Source organism: Scomber scombrus, chromosome 10, assembly GCF_963691925.1.
Source record: "Scomber scombrus chromosome 10, fScoSco1.1, whole genome shotgun sequence".
Classification (NCBI taxonomy): Eukaryota; Metazoa; Chordata; class Actinopteri; order Scombriformes; family Scombridae; genus Scomber; species Scomber scombrus.
This window is the reverse complement of record NC_084979.1, coordinates 13,638,454-13,662,863: the sequence shown is the minus strand read 5'-3', so window position 1 is coordinate 13,662,863 and position 24,410 is coordinate 13,638,454. Positions and strand designations below refer to the sequence as shown.

Sequence of the window (24,410 nt, the reverse complement as noted above, 5' to 3'; positions counted from 1 at the left end):
AGCCACTTCTCCGGAGCTGTGCCGACTGGAGGGATGTGACCCCGGAACAGGACGCCCTCATACAACAACACACCATTCAAACAGAGCACAGAAGAAAGAAAAGCTGGACCAGGAGGGGTAAGCTCATAAATAACTGATTTTCTTCACGGGTCGCACATTGTCAGGAGGGTTTTTAGAGACGATACTTGTGTTTGAATCCCGGCACTTCTGGCGGAGCAGCGGCACCTGGATGGTGTTTGCACCCATAGGAACTTCATTCAGGCTTTTGTCTCGGTTATGCTAGCGAGCTAGCTTGGGCTGGTTAGCATTGTTTGCTTTGCCTTGGGTAGCGCGGATTTAGCGGATACTTCTTTAAATGTTTTGCGAGGTTAAAATGAAGGCGACCCGTAAAGCATTGAGAGCACTTTCCAGATATTTTCCCATAATGGTTATTTGCTTAAAATCCTAATCGAAAATGCGTTGAAGGCTTGCTGCTCGCTAGCAAAAGCGCTGCCACAGTTTGAACAGTCTGCGTCCAGCAACATGATAACAAGGAGCCTTTCACACAGTCATGTGTGCCCATCTCGTACAAAACCACCGTTTTTCTGCTTCAGTTTGCTACCTCTGACATTCAGGCATTTTTATATATTGTTTATTTTTTCCCTTCAGAGTATGTCTTCAAAGAAAACAGTAAGAAAACGGTGAATAACTTAACAGCCTAAACCAATCAAGCTCAGCTAACGTTAGTAACCATTAAACAGATCCTCGAAGATTTTAACAAGATTACACGTGTTTTAAATAATGACATTAAAACTGTTGTTTTTTGCTAACAGGCTCCTCTCACATGATGCAAGGCTACGTGTTAATATGAATTACAGGCACATTTCTACCTCTCACCACTATCAGTGTGTAATGCTTAGAATACATTCAATAATGCCTGCCCAACCACAAAAGCTGCTGTACATGTGGTCACCTTCTTTCAAATGTGGTTTTCATGTTCAAGTCTGCATAACTCCTTGATCAGTTTTCTATTTTTGGATCGTGCCACCCATGGATGCATTGTGCCACCCTGCCCCACAGTGTCTGCTTTCTCCACATGTCAGATAGCTGACAACCGTTGGAGTGGTGAAGCTGGCACCCTGCCGGCAGCAGGGCATTGATGAGTGCTGCAGCCAGAGGGTGTCAAGGCTTTGGCCACAGGCAAGTGCTCTGAACCCTCCTGGCAACTAGCAGACTTGGTCATGTACCCGCAGTATGTTAAGCCTGCCTTAGTTTGCACATTCCCCCTCCCTCTTCTCCTCGCCTCCACAGAGCCAGGGCAGGTGCTCTTCAGCGGCTGCTCGACCCCCTTGAGCCCCGAGGGGACCTCATCAGCTGCCTGCGAGCGGAGATTGTGAGGGAGGGCTGGTTCATCTCGCAACCTCTTGCTCTGGGTTTTGGCACACGCACTTGTCAGCCTGTCAGCATTTAACCATTGACACTATGACTATAGGGTTGCATGCATCCTGTCGGGGCCTAGTCAGAGGCATAGGCATCCAGAGCACCACAAAGTCTTTCTAAAGTAGACACATCTTTACTCCAGAACCTAAATTAGTTTTTCATTTGCCCGTTGTATTTTTATTTAAGATATCAGATATACCCACAGTTCTTTGTCTGTTGTTCATGGTATCCTGCACATTTGCATCTTGTCGTATTGTTCCAAACACATAGATCATATAACGGTTTGCAAATCAGAATTTAATGCCATGCCTTGATGTTGGCACTTTTGAAATCTTGCAGCCGCACCCCCAGGGGACCAGCTTAAGGCAGCAGCTTCTGTTTCAATTCCTTTGAGAGATCCTGAAGAGTGAGCGAAGATGTTGTGAGATCATAGACCAGATTTAATTATGAGTTTGCAAAATATGGTTTGTAACAAAAAAACCCAACAACAACAGTTTAACAAAAAAGGTAACACTGAAACATTTGCAAAATCAAGTTGTCTGAAATTGTCTGCTAATAAACAGAGAAATAGTTATTAGTATTTTAATTCCTAATCACACAATCAATTGCATTAATTTATTAGTGTAGTGGTACAACTATACTTTTTTCCTCTTATAGGAGCCAAATTGTTCAAAAAAGGTTTCTGCACCATCAGACAAACAATAAGTCAGTTAATACTTGGTATATCTGCATGTTGAATGGTCATGGGTTGCCTGCTGTGACTGACTTTTTGGGTCCTGGCTTTAATCTAACTTGCAAAGGACAGTTAAGCACACCCAGATCCCCAGCTATGAACTAAGCCTGTACAGTTGAGCAGGATTGTTTGAGTTCATGCCTCACGTGGTGACAACAAGACATGACCTACTTATCAATCATGTTTTTACAATCCAGTTCATCACCATTGTCCCTAAATACTGTAGCCATTGTTGTGGGCACTGTACATGTGAGGAGATGGCTTCACACAAAGGCAGCATGCAGACATCCAGTACGTCCAAGCCAGGGCCTTCCTGGCCTGCAGTGTCTGCTCGTCTGGCTCACGCTGTTTCAGGACCCCACACTGCCCCTACCCAAAGGTAGCCAATCTGCTGGATGTATGATTGCTGAACTGGTTTTCATAATGTTTAGTTCACATTTGAATGTGTATACTATACACTGTGTTCTTTTTGGGCAGTAGGACTACAATCAATATCGAAATAATCAGGAGGACTTTTTTCTTTCTTGGCAGGAATTCATTTTCAAGGATTTTGATAATCATAAAATACTATGACACACAAAAGTGCCAAACATTCACAACTTCCAGCTTCTAAAATGGATTTGTAAGTATTTGCTAATTTTCTCAGTTTTATAAACTAAACAATCAATTAAAGAATCTAAAAATATATTTTTTGATTAATTGGGAGTAAAAATTATCTTTTGTTGCAGCTCAATTAATTGTATATATCCTTATTATATTATAATATAACTTAAAAAGACATCACAAGATAAACAGTCAAATTGATATTTATTTTGCTGCACTGCAGTGTCAGGTGTGCTGCCAAGAAAGCAGAGTTTACCCATAAATTATAAAGTCTTGGAACAAATTTGGTTGGTTTACCTTTTTATAATATTAGAGAAGATAATTTGTATCGCAATATGTAATTAAATATGCAATTTGTCCTTTCCTTTAACTCCAGTAGGGCCCCTAAATGTTTTTCTAGATTTTGTGACATGCGCGTGTGTACCTGCAGTGACACAGCTGCTCCACAGAACCAGGCCAGGTTGTTGGCAGCTCAGCTGGCAGCCACACCAGGCTCGTAGCCTACTTGGGTTTCTCACACATTTGCTTGGGATGTTGGAGAAGCTCATGATTGAATTTGAGTTATTTCTCCTCCTCAGTTTTTCACGTCTGTGGAGAGTTTTTGACCTTTCAGTATCTTGTATAGTTCAGGTTTTTACAGGCATTGGTGCAAAGCTCAACTCCACTCAGTGACAACTTGGGAGTCAACTCCGAGACTTGTTTCCCCTGTTTTTCTTCTCGCTGGAGGAATTTGATTTGTAAAACAATCAGACGCTGTGCATCATGTGAGCAGCAGATTGCAGAGCCAATAACAAGCTGGACCGGGCCGTGTGTGACTGGGTCGGTGCACTGTGGCAGCCTCTGCCCTTCATGATCCTCAGCAAATGTGAAGGCCTATCATGTTGCGTACTGTAATTCCTGGCAGTAGACCCTCGTTGCACTGTGTGGCCTGGTCACAGTGTTGAAATGAAGTCTTCTTTGTGTTTTTCTTTCTCATAAACACTGACGGACACTAATACACACAAGAAATCCAAAATGCAGACGCCATGCAATGCATATGCTTGTCAGTATTTATTAAGCCATTATAAGTGAATTTGTCATGTGTTTTAGGAAGTAACACCCCCATGGCAGAGTCTGTCATGCAGCAAATGTGTGCTTTAAAATGGAGCATAATCTCATTTGCAGGAGCTGTATTTATTTTTTTAGGACCTGCAGTCGCTGCGAGCTCACAACAACAGTTTTTTTCCCCTAAATGGCACAGAAACATTGAGCAGTAGCAGATACTCAGTCTGTGTTAGAGGAATAATTTATGATTGAAATACAAGATCCGAGTCGTCTTGTCATACATCACATATCACCCATGCATCATATCTGTAAATTATGTTTCAATTAAATGTCATGGAGGTAAAATAAATTATAATTTGTGTTCCTGATTTAGCCATTTATCACCTCAATGCCATTAATCTGATCTTGTGCCTACCCTCACACACTCACTATTTATTTATATTTTCATAAAACTGAAGCAAGGAGGCAAAATAATTATATTAAATTAAATCGATAATATGACTTAGTAATTTTGTGTGCACAAATTAGTTAATTGAAATCAGGAAGCACATAAATGATTATTCTGAGAGAAGAAGGATTTTTTTTCTCCATGACCTCCCAGACTGTAACTTTGGATAAATAAAGTACCACTAAACATTTTTAAAAGCCAGAAATCATATAAAATCACAAATACCAGAAAGAAGACGTGTTACAGTGCATGTATTAAATAAAGGTCTGAGCCGAGTATTGCAGTATATTTCCAAATCTATCATGGGTACCACCACCACTACTATGTTTACAGATATGAGATATGAATCTGGCCCTTGTGGTGATTTTTGTTTCCTTCAGCTTTTTCAGTTCAGTCTCAGTGATGCTGAGGTTTTGCTGGGTTGCCCAGAGGGGCTCAGCCCAACATCACAACACTGACAAGAGCCCAACACGGGCAGAGTGGAGGGGGGGTTAGAGCCAGATCAGCATTAAAGAAAGCCTTTGATTACGTCTGGAATATTAGCTGCATGTGTCTGAGGCTGGCTGAGCATCCCTAGAGGGATTAATGTTGAGCTAGCCCACCTCAAGAACCTAACGTCAGGCACACACAAAGGGGTCTGACAGGATCCTTATTGTGGCCCTTGAAATGATTGAAGACATGTTCCACAGAAGTGTGTGTATATCAGAAAAAAGCTTGAACAACTCCAGCAGGCTGCACATAGCTTTCCAAAACACCACATTTCTTCTAAAACACTATTTATAGATTTTTAGCACATCTTCGTCACGTCTAATTTTTGTGTTTACCGCTGCATTCAGACACATCTTTTATCTCTGGCTCTTTTATAGATGCCTGTTTTGTTTTTTTAAACTGTCATCTTTTTTAAAAGGTTATACAAACATGAAAGTATCAATAATTCCCTGATGTGTCAGATCACACAAATATCTCACAGAAAGAGTTACTGTCAAGGAGTAGCCTTGATCGACGACGTTGAAGTGTCAACATTGTAATTGAGAAGTCGGTCTTTATAAATAGAACAGTTTGTGTTTTATGAATTTCCCAGAAGAGTTTAATCAGAACAGAGTTATAATACTAAATATTAAGAGACGCATTACAGAAAAATCAGGTTATTCTCTTGCAGTGCATTCATTGGTCAGTCTGTATTTTGTGTAGTACAAGTGGAATATGCTTAAGCGATGGCTTAAATAGAAATTTAATAAATAACCAATTTGTTCATTTTATTATTTATTTCTGAAGCAAAAGGTTTTTAGAAATGAAACATCTTTTGGTTGCCTAGACAAAAAAATGCTATTTTAACTTCACCTTGAGCTCTGGCAAATTGTGATATCACATTTTAACATATTCCATTTTTATTTTTCCCTCTACAGAATTGAAATAATAGATATACTAATCAGTATTAAGCTTTAGCTGCTGGCTGCAGGATTAAAATGGTTAAATATGGGGCGCCCTGATGGACTGCAGGACAGGACACGTGTCAGCAGTTTGATTCCAGCCATGGACCTTTGTGTCATCGTGCCTTTCTCTTGCCCCTGTTTCCTGTGTCTCTATACTTTCAGTTGTCAAATGATGGCAAAAAAGACACACAAAAAAAGAATAATATTTAAGGCAAGGCTCATTTCATACCCAGGGGCAACTCAATGTGCTTTATATAAAAACAAACATTTGACAATAAGAATTGGAAGCATAAAAAGATAAATAAATAAAACCCAAGTATAGTAAAAAAAAAAAAAAAATTGGAAACATTAAATACAATAAAAAAGAACCCAATTATAACAAAAATAAAACAAAGTACAGAAAAATACAAAGAGAGAAAGAAAATAAAAGAGCTCAATCATAAGCACATGAAAAGAGGAACGTTTTTAACCTGGATTTAAAAATGTTCACATTTGGGGCTGATTTCAGTTCTGTTGGTAGCTTGTTCCAGTTGTGTGCAGCATAACAGCTAAAAGCTGCTTCACCACGTTTAGTCTGAACTCTGGGCTCCACTATCTGACCTGAGTCAGTAGATCTCAGATACCTACTGGGTTTATATTCTATTAACATGTCATTTATGTATACTGGACCTAAACCATTTAGTAATTTGTAGACCATTAGCAGAACTTTAAAACCTATTCTATAGCTGACTGGGAGCCAGTGTAAAGACTTTAAAACTGGAGTAATGTGCTCTGACCTCTTTGTACTGGTTAAAACTCAAGCTGCAGCTGTTTAATGCTTTTTGGGGGGAGTCCAGTCAGAAGACCGTTAAAGTAGTCGAGACTACTGGAGATTAAAGCATAAATGAGCTTCTACTGGTCTGTTTGGGACATAAAACCCTTCACCCTGGATATGTTCTTAAGCTGATAGAAGGCTGTTTTGTTAATTGATTTTATATGACTGCTAAAAGTCAGATCTGAGTCTATCAGCACGCCAAGGTTTCGGAATTGGTCTTTAGTTTTTAGAGACAGTGGTAGATATATCTGCGTGTCATCTGCATAACTATGATAGTCAACATTAGAATTCTGCAGAATTTGACCCAAAGGCAGCATATATAGAACTGACCCATTAGGAACTCCACATGTCATAGCCACTCGATCGGATTGATAACTTCCAATGGTCACAAAATAACTCTGCTCCTCCAAGTAGGACCTGAACCATTCTAGGACTGTTCCGCTGAGTCCTGCCCAAGTTTCAAACCTGTTCAACAGTATACTGTGATCCACAGTGTCAAACGCAGCACTGAGATCCAACAGGACCAGAACTGACACCTTGCCTGGGTCAGTGTTTAACCTTATGTCATTTAACACTCTAATAAGAGCTGTTTCTGTGCTGTGGTGAGGTCGGAAGCCTGATTGAAATTTGTCAAAAAGTCCACTGGAGTTCAAGAAATTACAGAGTTGATTGAAAAACACTTTCTCAATGATCTTGGCTATAAAAGGGAGATTTGAGATAGGTCTGTAGTTGGTTAACATAGAAGCATCCAGCGTTCTCTTTTTTAAGAGTGGCTTAATGGCAGCTACTTTTAGGGGTTTAGGAAACGTGTCTGATTGAAGTGAGCTATTTATTATTTGCTGCAAATCAGTTTGGACAGAGTTCACAATAGTTTTAATAGTTTTGCGTTCTGTTTTCAAGGCTTTTACCATCATAGTGTTCTTCCATGGTGTACTCTTAACTACCAACAATAGATCTAATTGTTTGGACACCGATTTTTTGCGTTAAATGTATCTTCAACCGGACTTCAAATGTTGTGATACAGCAGTAAAACCCAGGTAAGAAAACTTTCTTTTGAGGTTGAGTCTGTGGCAGTGAGGCATCGGATGACAGGCATGTGAGTACCAACTGGTATAACTGTGCTGTTGGAGTTATAAACATGACTGTAAAGCTAGTTTGTTGAGCAGAATTGTATTGACGAAAAAATGTTACATAATCACATGCACAACGTTAATGACTGTTGTGTACATGTTGTCAACCAGAGCTGTAATGTTTCCAGTTCTGTATAAACTCTCAGCGGCCTCTCCCCAAAAATAGTCTTCCACCCGTGAGTCTCTCTGCAGCCTCCACCCTGAAGAAGAATAGGTGAAATCCACAGGAGGATGTGATCTAAATCCTTTTCCTCTCGTCTTTTTTTCCCTTTTTTTAAAAAAGTGACTCACAAACATATTGCAACAATGGAAGAACATGACTGATCATCCTCGATTATAATGGTTGCCAGGTTGTCTCTTCTTCCTACAGAGATTCTCCCTGTAGGACTTTATGCACCGTGTTTGTTCTTACACCAGATATCGCTGTGTAAGTGTGATAAGATAAAATCTTTTTTTAGCTGGTAAAAACACAAATTGCGACCCACAAAACAGTAGGGAGCATGGGTAGAGATGCTACTAAATCTGGCCAGTTTTCAAACTTCAAAAGCAAAGATCAGAGGATCACAAATGCCTCAGTCATGAAAGCAGTAGTCCTATTTATACAGATGATGAATGTGGGATATAACGGCCTTTTTTGTCCCAGCAGTAGCACACATGGAAATGGTGAAGTTGTCAAATCTCATAGCACGCCTGATATTAATAAATCTTTGTTGTATAATCTGTGCTGTCTTTCAAAAATCACCTTTTGTCAAGTCAAGTAATCCCTGTTCTTTATCCTCTACTCTTTACCCACTCGAATGCAGTGTTTTATTCCCGGTGTGCACCTGAGACTGGTAGATCAGTGCTCTGAGTTTCTGTCATGCTTCACACTGTATGTCGTCACGCTTGGAAAATCTCTCTGCCTCGAGTCTTAGCTCTCCCATTTGTCTGAAGTGAGGAGCTCGGAGACGTGATCAAACGTGTCACTGCTGCTGATCTAAGACATTACCCCCCAACCCCCCACACACACACACACCCTTTACCAACATCCTCACTACCCCCACCCAAATACATCCACGCACCAGCACCACCTCCGCTCCCCAAAGGTGTACAGAGCCACTGAACTGACACTCCCATTTTTTTCATGTCTGTCTCGCTTAAAGTCGGCAATTAAATTATGGGTGACGCTCAGGTTGAAGTGTATAACTAATGTATTCAATTCATCTGTCCCGCTACCACTTTGTGTGGCTGAAAAAGCCAAGAAAACAAAGTCAAGTGCTAGTTGCTGGCAGTAAACAGCCACCAAAGGTTGCTATAATTATAAAGACTATAGCTAGAAGCATGGACTCCAGCTGCTCTGATCTGTGTAAATCCACACACTCACAGTGGCACCCAAACGCTAGCCAATGGCCAACGGTGCCCCATTCATCCTCCACCCCTGGGCTCTGGGAAGGGGGGATGGCGAGCCAGCTCCTCAATTAAATATAACCCCACATCAAACAGCCTGTCAACATGCATTAGAGGTCCTTTGTATAGATAAGAGGCCAAAATAAATTGCCAGAACTATCATAGTCACTGTGGCTCCCATAGGCTTTTTATGAAAGATTCTAAGAGGGGAACAAATCCTGACTTGCATACTGATATTCTTTCCATTTAAGTTTTTTTCTTTTTTAGCTTTAAAGATTTATTTTTGCTCTTTTCTGTGAATGATTTCATCTGCATTTTTAGCTTTTTCAATTAGCAAATCGAGGCTGGATATTAAGCCGCGCTGTATGCGTCCATCTTATTTGTGCATAGAGATCTAATGGGACAACAGACGACCTTGATGTGTGTGTGCTTGTGCTATCACACTGGAACCTATCCCTTTTTCTGTCATCCGCATTAGCTTTGGCCGCTCCTTTTATCGCCTTCTTTTCCCACCCCCTTTTCCTCCCCCTTTGCCTACATTTTGCATCTCTGCAGACTGACAGTGAAAATAGGTCATTAGTTAGACGGAGAGTAAGAGATGGAAGGAGCAGGCAGGGGCGAGATCTGTGAGAAAACTAACATGCAATATTAATGAGTTTGACAGCCATTCAGGCTGCAGAGCGCCAAACCTGCACTGTGACTGCACAGAGACACGACCCCCCCCCCCCCCCCCAAAGAGTCTATATTATTTGCCATCTATTTTCGTCTAGTGCTGTCTATCTGAGAAGTTAGATTAGAAAACATTTGATAATTGAAATGCAGTCAATTGTATATATTGTTACAATAGTAATATTTGGGGTTTTACTTTTATGCAGTTGACTATATGAGCCTGAACCTCGTATCTGCTACTCCTACACTTAAAAACACTGCCAAGGTTATTATGACTCATACAGTTAGCAATGCAGATGCAAAGCTGTAATGCAGACTCACTAGTTGATACTGTAGGAAAAATACAAAACAGGATACCAGAGAAAACAGGTCAGATCACTTTTTAGCTGCCTGGTTAAAACCTTTCAGGGCTGCTGCGGTGAGTGTTCACAATCAGAAGATTTTTAAATTGAGTATCAGATTATCAATTTAACAGCATTTAGATTATGTTGCAGAAAACAACCCTGTCAATGTGTTTGCATAGCTGCGTTTTTCTCACAGGTCTTGTGTAACATGGATTTGTTTGTGTACGCAGAGCCACAGGAGCAGGGGGGATGAACCGCGAGGAGGCCCCGGGGAAGTCTCCTGAAGACATGTACATCCAACAGAAAGTGCGGGTCCTGCTCATGCTAAAGAAAATGGGATCAAATGTACGTACAGGGTCTTTACATACTATGATCATCTGACATTTTACATCAGGTGTTGACATTTGCTAGATAAAAATATGTATATATTTAGCACTGCATATTGTCCTGCTCATGCACACAGTGGTGTCAGATGATGTCATCCTGAAACCTATGAAACTTTGATATCAACACTAGAAACCGTCATTGCCACATCAAAATGTTTGTCACTGGTTCTACCAGAAGCCAGAGAACAAACATCCGCACATCCCCATCCAAGATGTTTATCCTTTAATATAGAGACAAACATTTCTATTTCTGTAGAGAGGTGATCACATTGGGCAGACTGAAATTAAAATTGACTGTATTCTTCTTTTTTTGAAGCTATCTAGGACAGTCAAAGTCCCCCTGTTGCCCCTTTAGGGTCCGCTTTCCTTTAGAGACACCTGTCATAGATGCATTGTTCTGAAATTCAGTTTCCAGCTAAATTGTATGTTTGCATCAAGAAGAATGGATAGAGGCTCCAGACATGTTTTCTCTTAAGCACAGGTGCTGACCCAAGTTGTATCTAAATGCCACTTGACGCATGACAGTGTGGAGAAAGTGAACATAGATGTTGGTCTAAAAGGACACACTGTAGTACTGGCACGCAGACAGCACACTAACCTGACAACAGACAAGAGTTTTATTTTGTGATTTGAGCACTCTTAATTAGACACAGCTGATAAAACCAGTTTGTGATGGTCATTTAAGGCAATGAAATTGACTTAGTCACAGGCTAAAATGGGAAGCCTGAAATGGGACATTATCGCCCAACATCATGTGATGTTATGTGTAACTTTGAAGCTGTGAATGCTCAGTCTGTGTTTACATAAGTATGAATAGGTGCTTTATTTAGAATATAATTAAAGTTAAAAAAAAATTTATCATTAATGATTGACCCCATCATTATCAACTTTTGGGATTGGGATAACACAGTTACAATTATCTATTCATTTTCATAAAAATGTATTTCTTATGTGTAAAACTATAATGTAAGTTATATTTTTACATATTTCAGTCTAGGTTTTCGAGTGAATAAGTGTCGAATAAAAAAATTTAATTGACTAAAAAAATTGCCCTCATTCTTAAAACAAGCCAACTTTTACATGCTAGACAGGCAACAGGTTCAGAGGCAATAATCCTTTGATTCTAAAATGGTTTAATTCTTGTACAGGACAAACTGAGAGCAATTGAGTGAAAGTAAGAAACTATTTTTTTCTGATTAATTTTGTCTTTGTTCCTAATGTCACTTTTTCATTCTTCAGCTCACGCCGAGTGAAGAAGCTTTTCTCCGGAATTACGCAGGTGTGGTCCACAGTCAGATGAGCCAGCTACCACAGCACAACATAGACCAGGGTAAGGCTGTGACAAACACACACACATACACATTAAAGTACAGTTATACAGTCAGTGTTGGTATAGTTATCTCCTCCAGGCATTTGGTTGTGTATCTTTGTTTGTATTTGTCTGCATATCTCACATACTACTAGATCCATCAGCCTAGTACTTTTTGTGCACATTTATGACAGTATGCTCAAGGACTGTTTCATGGTTGCAATTATTCCGTTTTTCAAAACGTTCTGGTTATCCGCTGGTTTCACACAGCAGAATAACCTTCAGCCATCACGCCCTCCACAGTTCTGATTGCATCAGAACCTGAGCCTCCAACACAGGGCCATATACCCCGTCTACTCTGCTTACACCTCAATAATGTAACCTGCATATTGTCTTCCCCTTCATTCCACTACTCTTTGTAGCTGTGTGATACTACCTTTGAGGTTGTTAAAATGGTCATTAGAAGCTGTAGCTTCCGCCTACACTTTTTTTCAGACTGCAGAAAACTGTGGTATTAAACTATTTGACTCTTTGTTTTTCATGTGGCTATGATGTGTATGATTTTTCAGACCAAAATACATTTTATTCTATTCTACACTCACAAACATATGCTGGACACACAGTCTGCCCGCACTTCCTGTTCCCCACCCACATGCTCCCAGACACACCTGGCGGAGGTCTACACTCCACTAAGTGCACTCTTCTGGTTAGGAATTTGTTATGTTTTTATTTGAAAATAATTCTGACTTGTATGATTTGGTTACCTTTTACACGCAAGTCAATACTTACAGTTTTTTATGTATAGTTTTAGTTGTATCTTATTATGTTTTGTCTTGAACCTGTTAAGATAGAGCGTGTGTATGACAGTGATTTAATACAAAACAGGTCTAGAACAACATTAGCCCACAACGGCCCACAAACAACACCTTCACATATAGTAGAAGTGCTACTGTACTGGGACTAAAAACAAGGGAAAATCCCTCCACACACATCATTCCTCTAACGTCCCTGCCCCAGCAGGCCTAACGGATTCCCTGACTGTGAACTGAGGCCGACTCAGCGGCCCACCAGCAGTGTGATATTACTCATACCGCAAACAGTGTGGCTGACTGGAACAGTGATTCATCGTCAGCACGAATGCATCACCAGTTTCACCACTGCTTCTCACAAGTGGCCTAGATGGAGCGCTTAACACACATTAGACTTGAGAAATGTTGTTGTTTACATGATAAAGGAAGTCACTGCTCATGCATGTTGTTTTAAGAATTTTTTTGCTTAGTAAGATGTGCATGAAATACTTTTTCATGACACCAGAGGGTGCCTTTGAGGTTTTTTTTCCTTCCACCTTAGTTTTCACATTTTTCTGCCACAAGATGGTGCTAGATTAAACAAAATGGTGAATATACACAGGTACTTCAGTTAACAGAGAAATGACTGGAAATCATCCCTGATTTTTTTTTTGTAAATACACTTATCAGCTGCTTTCCAGGCTCAATTCAAACATGTCTGTCAGAGAGCAGCCCTCCTGTTGTAGCATTGCTCAGGCTTTGCTTAATCCCATGTGATATTGGTCCCTCAGGGGGGCTTAACATTGAGAAAATAGCCTGCAACACTTTACCTACAACGATTTGTTATGTCTCCTTGTCTGTGTCCTTCCTTTGCAAGGAGACAAATGTGTTGTTTGAATTGATGAATATGTGATTTTCTGTGCAGGAGAAGGATTAGGTTTATGATTACACAAGGTATTGAGAAGGCAAGTAAAACGTGCAGTGACTTTGTATTTTTCTCCTGCTCTGGTGTTTTTCGTATCTGTTTTAACCTGCAGGATGTTACGCTGCATTATCATGTTTTTGTTAATTTAAGCCTCATTCTGCAGTGTGGGATGCATCATTAATAGTTTAATCTGGTTCATTGCATCACAGATGGTGTAGATTTCATTATTCTAGTGGATTTCTTCATCAAGCAGCTCAACATAAAGCATTGCATCAGATAGGATGAGAAGCACCCAAATGTGAGATCAGCAAAGATTTACTTTAGTCATTAATTTTCAATCTGGTTAAACAACTTCAGACTAGATGTCAGTTTGTGCTGCGCGCCCTCGTTCTGTTTCTTCATGCCCTTTAGAAGATACAGAATTCAAATCTCTGTGCTGTGTCAATAGACTCATTAAATATGAACGAATATGACTGGTGAAAGGTGCTCCAAGTATGCATTATACATCACAAAAACAGACGCGTTTAGTATCATTTGGCAGCCTGCCACCTCCTCGGTGCACCAATAAATAATTTGTGGTCTGCATCTTATCTAAAGCACTGTGATTAGGTATCGTGGAGATAGCTGAGAGTTAATCACTTTTAAATATTCAGCTGGGCGCTGAAGGACAGTAGTTTGTAGGCATCAGCAAATTCGGGATCCTTTGAGGTAGTGTGAAGAGGTTCAGTTAGATAAAGAGGGAAGTCCTCTATTTGATCTCATTTAGACTTGGTAATAGGGTAAAAAATAGATGAAAAGAAACATTTATTGCCTAGCAACTTGCACACTCACTGTTCCTCTTAAAATTTTCACAGAAGTACGGGCTTCAAACAATAAATTACTTAAGGGAAATATTACAAAGAAAACTATTCAGTCAAATTCAGTAAATTAAGTGTAGATAACTGAGCGAATGCTGCACAGAATCTTTGGGGAAAGAACATTCATAGGACTGAATTTCTATGTTAATTGTACAAGACAACTTTTCAACGTCTTTGCCAGAGGGGGTGTTAAGGTGTTGAGATAGATCAGGTTGTACTCTTTGTGCATCACCCTGTTCATACTTCCTTACAATACAATGACTTTCCCCTTGTTCTGCTGTGTACAGCAGCAGTACTGTCTGTCCAGCCAGACGAACACCTTCTGTGGCCAATCAGCAGTTTTCCAGGCAGAGGTTGTTTGTCTGTGTCTGCTCACCTCAGTTCCACTTTCACATTCATGCCTTTCTGACCAATCTCTGCAGCAGACACTGAAGTTTTAGCTTCAGTTTATAGGGGGGGATTAAGCAAATATATTCCAATACTGGGATTGAAGACTTGTGTTTGGTGAAAACAGTTCTTTAGGTTTAAAAACGTCTAGATGTTAGTAGTATATCCATCTGGGGTTTTTTTGTACAATCTGACTAATATTTTTACAGCATTTTCCAAAACCCATCTCCTCTCATGCTTATAATGGAAATAGTGTAATATTGATTTGGCAACAGCCGTAGTAAAATGAGCACAATTTTGCTACTTAGCTTGCTGTTTTAAGGAGTAATAATGTAGAGTGGATGACTCACCCTTCCCAGCTTGTCAAGTAATGCCATTTAGTCTGCTTCTTTAAAGGTTTATAGAAACTTATGTCATCAACAATATGCATTGTTTAAATTCAGCTAAATTGGTAAAATGTTTTCGCTGGAGACACACACACAGGTCAGAGGACCCCCGACCGAACAGATTTGTCCCTCTTGGGTATGAAACTAAACGCATCCAGGCACAGAAGCGTGATACAGTATTTTGAACATGCTGATGCAGGATGCCGTGATAGCAGCGTCCTCAAGGGGTCCTAGCACAGAGCGAGGGTGTCACATGTCACACACAGCCTCATCGACAGGGTGGCGGCACGTTTAAGGGCGCTGAGGGCACAATGGCATAGTGGAGACACACTTGGATTATTGATTGCTCCAAAGTCAAGGCTGGGCTGTAGTCAGGAAATGTCAAATAGGAGCATAGGTGAGAGAACACACAGAGTCTAATGTGACGAATGGCGTACATGATTGCTGTTGTCAGCTCAGCAAACTCTGATAAGGAAACACATTTGTAAGTATTGCAGTCGAATCCATCCAGGAATGTTGTGGTCCGTTATTACATCTGATCAGACTGATCCCCTCAGACTCTGCTTAGCTGTCAAATGTTATTCTGCTTTATTCCTTGTAAGAAACAAGAGAAAGGCAACCCGGGGGTTGCTACTCATATTTCTTTTAAGTCTACAGGTCATTGAATTAGCATTTTTAGTTTTAATTGGCTGATTACCATACATGCAAATACAGAATTTTGTTTTGCAATTTTAATCAGGCCAAAGAGGATTTCTCTGCCAATGGCTCTGCAGCTGAGAATGTTTTTTTTCACTCAGCTGTCTTGCTGTGAATACCTTGATGTGGCTGAATTCTGGAGGAGCAGGACTTTGTGTGCTATGTTTAAACACTAGTCCTGATTGGAAATGAAAACCGAACTCATTAAATGAGGCGCCTGTTTTTAGGGGCTCTGTTTCAGTCTAATTTGCTCCTTTTTTGGGCAATGCTGAAATTATGGTGCAGAGTCTTTGCTGGGGCACAGTCGTCACAGTGTATTTCTGCTCTTATTCTTCCTCCTTCAGCTGTCTAATTCACAGCTTTCTATAACTGACACATTGTCATGTTGAACAATACAGTTTGTCAGAGTCGCACATAAAGCCAGCAATCTCAGGACTTGTTATTCTGTCGGATTTGATAGAGAAAGTTTACTCCTCCCAGAACCAGAAGGACGTCTGAGAGCCTCGACAAAAGAGGAGAGATGTGGATGGGGTTGCCATAGCAACCTCAGTTGTCCCAGGAAAGCTCAGTTTCCCTGTGGGCTTTGGTGTTGTTGCGACGTGCTGCAGCAGTAGATTGGAGCAGGTGTCATTAGGGGGCCTCGAGGCAAGCTGGAGTGCTAATTACACAGCCAGAGTGTGATATTGTAATCTCCGTCCATCAGTCCCTCCTTCTTACAGAAATATGACCACTTGTTTCTGATATTACACAAGCCCAAAGCAATCGATGCACTATCTTGTTTCTTTTTGTCTGTGTTAACAATCCCTGTATCACACATTACTTAAACCTGCTTTTCCAAGTGAAAACCCTGTGACACAGAGTAAGGACCTGCCTTTGTTTGTCGGCTCGGTCAGAGCAGAGTGATATCGATTCTTACTTTATCCTCTTCCTCACTGCAGCATGAATCAGAGCCACAGACTCATATTTATGTGGTACCAAGTTTACCTGACTCATTTTACTGGAACACAGAGGCTTGATTTTCTCCTTAAATATGTTCTCATCTCTATCCCAGTCAGGTGTGTGTTTGTGTAGACACATTTTACAAAATAGTTTTATGTCAGCTGTTCCCAACTCAGCTAATTATCTTTCTAGTGATATCTGCTCCTTTGGAAACAGAAACCAAACTGATCTTGAGTAATGGACCTAAAATCTGCTGTCTTAAAAACTAATTTATCTTCTGGATGTGGCCTGTAAAATGTCAACTTTAAAGGATCCACTTGGAGGAGAAAAATAATTTGTCACTTGCTTTGATTGATTTCAAAGCTCATTAGCACAGTGTGATGTGAAGGACAAACCTATATCGTTAATCATTTGTAAATTATGTGAAAATTATGTACGTTTTGGTAGCCAAGTCCGTTATATTTCTGTAGCCCTGTGTCACAAACATCTGTCACACATCTGTCTTTAGACCCTCCATTCAAATAAGGAAAAACTCCCTAAAAACCCTTAAAAATACCCTTTAAAATAAAAGAAACCTCAAGAGTAACAACAGAGGTAAGAAACACAAATTACAGACAAAACAATGGGAAAACACAATGACATAATTATAATGGATTTATAATGTATATTAAGACTGTGATCAAGAGCACGCTGGACAACTAGTACACTTTTCAGTACAATGTGTTGGTGGGAGATGCAGGCGTCTAAACTTTAAAAGCATTTGTAACACTCACAGGAGCCCAAAATTATTATGTAAAAGACATGAAGTCGTGAATAGAGAAAATAAGATTAAACTTTGGCTCTCATAATTTAATTAATTCTAAAAATCTAAACTGAGAGGAGATTTAATGCTTGATTTAAGTTGTAGTAGTTAAAGGCACTGACTGTTTGTGAGTGTCAACATGTCGAGCTGGACCTCACACACTCCCCCATTGTGTGTTGTGCTTCTTAACCCACCCATGCTGTTGTTTTTGCGTGCGTGTGTGTGGGAGCAGGGTCCCCTGTCTTTATCCTCTCAGCTGACCCTGCACAGATTGTGACCTGGAATAATGCTGCTGCTCCTCTGACTACTAACAGCGGCACTGCAGCACATCATATGGCTGCTTCAGGCTGGAGCGACGTGAGGGACGCAGTTTGGTGCCTTTAACTTCAAACAAACTCCCTTTGGGTTAATTTCACAGCTTTCTGTTCCTCAGAGGTTTTTAATAGAATGTTGTATGTTTTGATATTCATTTTATTCTTCCTGTTATGAATTAAATAGTGATTTACAGTCTCTTATAACTGTGAAGACAGACTTTATCTTGCTTTGTGAATTAGAATCCTTTAACGTGAATAGATGATTGCTTTTGGTAGGTTGAAGCTAGGGCTGTAACTAATGTCAAAAGATTATCCCTTCAAACTTCTCTTAAGGTGCCCAAAGCTTGTTTTCCTCACCAACAGTCCAAAACCCAAAGATACTCAGTACATATATTCAGCATAAATATATATATAAAGCTGAGAGAAGCAGTAAACCGTCACACTTGAGAGGCTGAAGTCAGGCAGTTTTGCTTTATAAATGACTGTGATGATGCATATTTGAATTTGAGATATAGCTTCATGGCTGTCTTCTCTGTTTTTCATGATTTCCATTCATCATCTCTGTGCAGTGTCGTAAAATAAAAACTTTTGTGGAAATACTTTGTGTTTCCTTATGGATCAGTACTTTTCCTGGAAAGACAATTTCCTCCTTTCGAAGTATTTATGTAGCACAAACAGGATGGCATGCCTGTTGCTGCTGTTATTTATGTAATCCACTGTCCGGAGCCGCTTTGTTTACCCCCGTTCTGCAGGGTGAGGAGGGATCAGTGCACGGTGGAGGGAGGGGCCAGAGATCGGCCGGACACAGAGCAGCATTGAAACAAACTAAAAGCTGTTAGCTCACAGGCAGCAGCAGCAGCAGCCTGCCATCCACTGATGCAATCTGATTTTTATCTGTCTCTAGGCAACAGTTTTAAGGGGCTTGACGTTTCCATCGTGTTGGTTACAGCTTGTGTGTGTTGTATTGTAGCAGGGCGAAGTCTGAACATAACTCTGTCAGTCAAGTAAAACAGATATAGCCTCCCCAGTTCCCATCATTCACTTGCTTCTCGGTGTATTTTAAGAGCATTTCTGCTGGTCACTCAGCTCAGGTTTCATGGTGTCTGACGTGTCCTTCCTCTGAACTGCCCGTCACACAACGTTGAACTCCTTCATAAAACTACAAAATGATTCAGACTGCCGTTCATTGTGAGAAATGGGTGCTATTGCAAGTTCCTGCGCCAAAAACATCATCCCGAATAGTGATGCTATTCAGCAGAAGTGTAATTCAGGTCGAGCTGCTATTGTGTATTACATAATGTGTCTCTTGTTCAAGCATCATTATCCGTACGTGCTGTCTCAAAGCAGATGAGATTTATGTTATTAAATGAAGTCGAACAGCGTGTCTCTGCCAATATTTTTTCATCACTCTGTCTCTGGTTTCCTCTGCTGGTGCTGCTTTTGCCTATTGGCTCGTTCTTTAACCATAACCTCATTTGGTACGCCAATGAGCTCCCACGGGAATGGGAGCTTGAAAGCTTCTTTTAAAAGGCGCCCTCCCCCAAAAGTCTTGATCTTACCAAGCGCACGCCGACCTAAATGCAGCATATAAATATGCTAATTATCTTCCCCGCAGAGATAGCCAAATGAAACACAAAATTCTGTTTGGAGGGTCTTCACTGTCTGATGAAGAGGGTCCGCCCTTTGTGCCAAATACATGTGGAAGCTCACAGTCTCTGGCCTACTTTCATATCTCCACAATAATTAAATCTAACGAGCACTCGAGGGCTGTGGTGAAGAGAGGCTTTTTATAGCAGATGCGCACAAGGTGCTGTTTTCTTCTCGACCCTCTGAGAAGGTGTGGAGTGCGTGTTGATATTTATGTGATCATAGCTTGTCAGATGTATTTATTTCAGTATGATCACGTTTACTGTGGGCTACAGCACCTGGTCGCCATTTGGCTGTCTCTTCTACAAGAGTTGGAGAAGACTCGAAATGTTACAGTATGCATTTTATGCTCTCGTTCACACTCAATTTACTTTCATTACCAAGAAGCCAAATGCATTTCACCAAGCTGCCAACCATGACGGTGCAAGATGGGTTTGACTTTCTTACTTCATTTCACTGAAGAATTTTTAACACTTGCTCACATTTTATGGAGTTTCACCAGACTAGAATTAAAACAAGTCATTGCCAAACAATCAGGCGTTTTTTTAAAAGAACAATTTAATTTAATAGAAGTGGAAAATATATTTTCTTTTATCAGAGAAGGACCATCTTGGCAGGTGTGGGCAGGCTCACAAACAACTTGATGAATCACAGTTGGCAACAGACTAATGAATGATTCCTCGTTAAACAAAAGCCAGCTGACAAAGTCCTCTTGTGTCGCTGGCAGGATCCATTAGTTGACTCAACCCGGATTAGGCTGTAATTATCAGTGGTCCTCATTAACTTGGTAGAAGTGAAAGAGGCACAAAAGGAAGAGAAAGGAATCATAACTTGTGTGTACTGTAGATTATTTCTCTCATGTCTTGTGCTCATCATGTTTTTGTTCTCCACAGCTTGGTGAGGTTAATATCATCAGCTGGAATCTGGTATTGTTTACTCACAGGCAATCTTGTACCTCACAGCCTGAGCCGCAAACAGCAGAGGAGATTGAAAAGTATTGAAGTCTCAGATCTGAGTATTATCGTGTCAGAGCAGGACGCTGCTGTCAGTGGGCCATTCGATGTGTTACAGTATCTCTCATCAGGGTACAGCAATGGTGGAAACGGCTATAGAAACAGCCATATATGAAATTTACCTGCATGCACTAAACGGATTTTCATGTATTCCCACTTTTATGGTAACAGCTGTCACGACGTACAGGATGTTGACAGGATTCAAAACTCTGCTCGCTTCACACTTGGCACTAAAGTTCATTTTGATTGATCTGTGGGTAACTTAAATGTGTTTAAGACTGACTTGGATCTGGTGATTCAAACAACATTCAACCCTGCTCTGAGATTACTGTAGACACAAGCAAAGTGTAGCAGAGCATGTTTGGCTGTTGAGCAGTTTCTCCCAAAATCAACAGAAATGAGATCATATTTTAGTACCTGAGGCCAGGTAGGAGCAGCATATACATACAGACATATCTGGATGCAGGTCATCCTTTTTGCGTGCTTCCGTCAATGTAAGTGGATGTTTCATTGGTAGGTAGTCATACATTTACACATTAGTACAGACGTAAACTGTCAGCTCCACACCTCAAATCCACTTCAAACAAATGAGACATTTACTGTTAGTCACAAAAGTGTGTCCAAAGTCTGATATATTACATTCCTCTGTGCCGTACACCTCCACAGTTGACCAATAACACGTCAGTGAGCCACATCGTTGCACCAGGTGACGTGTTCCTTCACCTCAAAGAGTTTTGGGCGTGGTAGTTTGCTGAGAAACCGCTAATAACAGCAATCACGTTCCATGTAAGGCAGACACCACTGTCCATGCTATTTTCAGTTCATATGTCCTCTATAATAAGTAAGCATTAACATTTCATTCTCCTTTAAAAACTGTTGTTAAATTCTCAACATCAACAACAGTTACACTAAATGAGATTCTCCATGATTTTGAGTTGTGTCCATTTTGGTTTTTTGGGGAGAAATTTTTGTTTCCCATGCAGAAGAACATGTTTGGCGATGCCTTCTGTGTCATTTAAACCTACAGTTTTCGTTTGAGTTCATTTCAACTTCTCTGACGTTCCCCTGTTGGTTTACAGGTGCAGAGGATGTGGTGATGGCGTTCTCAAGGTCAGAGACGGAGGATCGGCGACAGTGACCCTGGGCCCTCCATCCCACCCCACCTCTCCCCACCGCATCCTGCCCTGCCCAGCCCAGCTCAGCCCTGTCCCGCCCCAGCCCTGCACGTGGTCCATAACAACCCAAACTCCACAAAAGGCAACACTGATGAGCTCAGGAGAGGAGGGGCACCTGTGAGGGACAGAAAAGGATGGGAAGAGACAGCAGGAGGTCTCTGCCTTTGCCTCTCCCCCAGCCTTTTCCATCCCGACGCCTCCTCACACAAGCTGACACACCATTACCTGAGATGCACTCAAGTGTGTCACTGTGAGTCGAAGCCTTGTCGGTGAAAACACTCACAAGTTGTGTGGATGAATATCAAATGTAGTTTGTTTTTTGTTTTTTTTAGTAGGGGGGGGGGGGGGGGGGGGGGTAGGTCTTGTTTTGTATTATTTTGTCTGTGTTGAGACTTTAGGCAGTGTTACGTGTTATATCTGCTGTGGTCACTGAAAGAATTGACCAGGAAGCAGCTGATTGAAGCAAAGAGAAATATAGTGTTGGTCAAGCAGCGAGTGTGGCGATTCATCGTGTTAGGGGAGAGATTTTAATTATTTCCGCTTACCCTAACGGGGCTGAAATTGTTTTTGATTTAGCTATTATGGTAAAAAGGCTTTCGTGTTCTGTCACACCTGGGGCCTCATTTACAAAGATGTCGTGTGCATAAAACAAAGCTGGAAAAAAATGCTGCTTTTCACACAGATGTTGGGATGTAGAGTTACAGATGTTTCCGGAGAGCGTCCACACATTTATTGGAGGTCCTACACTGACCGCTAAGCTATAAAATGAAGGTAAATGTTCTTCTTATCCAACTATCTGCATCACCTTCCAGTGGTCTCATCCACTGTCAGGTAATCTGTAGTAAAACCAACACAGTCGTCAAGTGAGCTCCGGTGACATCTGACCCTAGATTTTCTCCCTTTTGCTTTATAAACGCAGCTCCAACATGGAATGATGATATTTGGCTTTCTGATCACACAGGCTTCACTGCTGCAGTGACCCGCTGCTATTAAACAGAAGTATGAACAAAAACATTTGGTATCAACAGCTTTTATTTCATACTTTGCCATCTGACTTCTCTGTTTTTCAAATACAAGAATGACAAGCTGATTCATGTGTGTATTATTGCTCAAAACAGGCCTGTCATTAATCACTCCTGCGTAATCAGAGGAGTTAACAGGGCAGGATAACGAGGCCGTGACATGATCGCTATGATTTATGAATGGAAGATGGCATTAAGACGAGCACACGCAGTTTTCTTCTCACCGTTTTTATAAATGAGGCCCCGCTTGTTATTCTGCTGCTTTATTTTGAACCACAGGCTGTTGAGAGTACAACAAGGCTTTTCTCGTGTGGAAAGTGTATGAATTTAAAGACACTATAGCAGACATAATCACAGAAACATGAAACACAGGTGTACACATTCTCCCCAAACAATCACAGGTTTTGGGTTCCTTGTGACGTGTAAAACCTTTTTTTATTGTACAGATAGTTGAGGAAAATACAATAATGAATTGATTGTGCCAATTGTATTTTTTCTTTTGTTGTTGTTTTTTTTTTATCTGTAAGATAAAATTAACATATTAAGACATTTGATAAGAGACGAGTTGCAGTTGTAATTTATTGTTTACTGAATTGACTCTCTGTTCCTCAAACGCATCATTAAAGACGGAGAACCAGTAGATAGTAAAAGCCTAACACGAGTCGCCGTTTAACATCATTGGCGGCTCTGTCTTCACACTAAAGTCATTTAAAACTCTAATTTTTAACTACCTGTAACTGAACACGTGAAGCCAAACATCAGAACTGTCCGCTATTTCTGACTGTACTGTATCTCTTGCACTATTATCAATGGGATATTTATAAAAAAAATACATTTTGATATTTAGCGCAGAGATTCTTTGTTTGGTTCAAATGGGGGAAAAAACTTTGTAATCATGTTTTTATTCCTTCTGTGTGTCAAACCGACTCAACTGGAATAGCTCGAATGAATACTTGTTAACAACCGACATGTTTTTCTAGTGACATGCTCGATATTTAATGTGTTTTAAGTACAGTTGGTTAACTTGTATAACTTTAAAAAAAAAAAAAAAAAAAAAAAGGTAATTGTAACGTAATGTTTTAAGCCAAGCATGTCTGCCTCGTGGTTTATAATGTTCATTCAAGTGGCGCCGAGGATCTTTGACGCCTCGCTGCATTGACCATTGTTTGTACATTCTTGACGTTTGTGTTCCGGGGTTTGAAAAAAAAAAAAAAGGAAAAAAGTGTTATCCATTATATCTTGTTCGCAATAACTTCTATTTGAATGTCCTCAGCAATCATCGCAATGTAAACGGCCAACAGATCCGTCACGCTGTCCGCCTATGACAAAGAAATTTGTCTTTTTTAATGTTTACTTTTGTTTTAAAACATTCTTTATTTGTCTATGCATTGGTTTTTTTCCTCTAAAAGGTGTCTTACTGTACATTTTACTTATCAGGGTTGTTCTGCAGCCTCCATACAAGTTGTGTATGAATGTGTGTGTGTGTGTGTGTGTGAGTATGTGTGTATGTGCTACCGGATTTGATTTTCAGCATGCTGAGTTCAACTAGGATCGATGTATCTTTTTACTGTGATGACCTGACGTTGCCTAATTGTCTTTTCTTTTTTGATTTTTTTTTTTTTTTTTTAATGTATTTTATTTTCCTCTCAGTCAACATTGATTAGTTGGTTTTGTTTTGTATGGCTGCTGACCATGTCTTGACCTAAAGCTTCCAAATCCTATACCAACTGAACCATTAAAG

At 40.4% G+C, this 24,410-nt stretch overlaps 1 protein-coding gene across 1 annotated transcript; it reads left to right on the top strand.

Moving 5' to 3' along the window:
- Positions 1-21: 21 nt before the first annotated feature.
- ctnnbip1 (catenin, beta interacting protein 1) lies at positions 22-24,410 on the top strand. The gene is made up of 4 exons (XM_062426660.1): positions 22-117; positions 10,254-10,368; positions 11,649-11,739; positions 21,552-24,410. Exons 2-4 carry the CDS (start codon positions 10,273-10,275, stop codon positions 21,608-21,610), a joined length of 246 nt encoding a protein of 81 aa, XP_062282644.1. The 5' UTR covers positions 22-117; positions 10,254-10,272; the 3' UTR covers positions 21,611-24,410.

Bases quoted from the DNA above. Each gene is read 5' to 3' on its own strand.
- ctnnbip1 (XM_062426660.1), top strand. From the start codon at position 10,273: ATGAACCGCGAGGAGGCCCCGGGGAAGTCTCCTGAAGACATGTACATC. The intron at 10,369-11,648 runs GTACGTACAGGG...TTCATTCTTCAG, and splicing joins TAAAGAAAATGGGATCAAAT to CTCACGCCGAGTGAAGAAGC. The intron at 11,740-21,551 runs GTAAGGCTGTGA...GTTGGTTTACAG, and splicing joins ACAGCACAACATAGACCAGG to GTGCAGAGGATGTGGTGATG.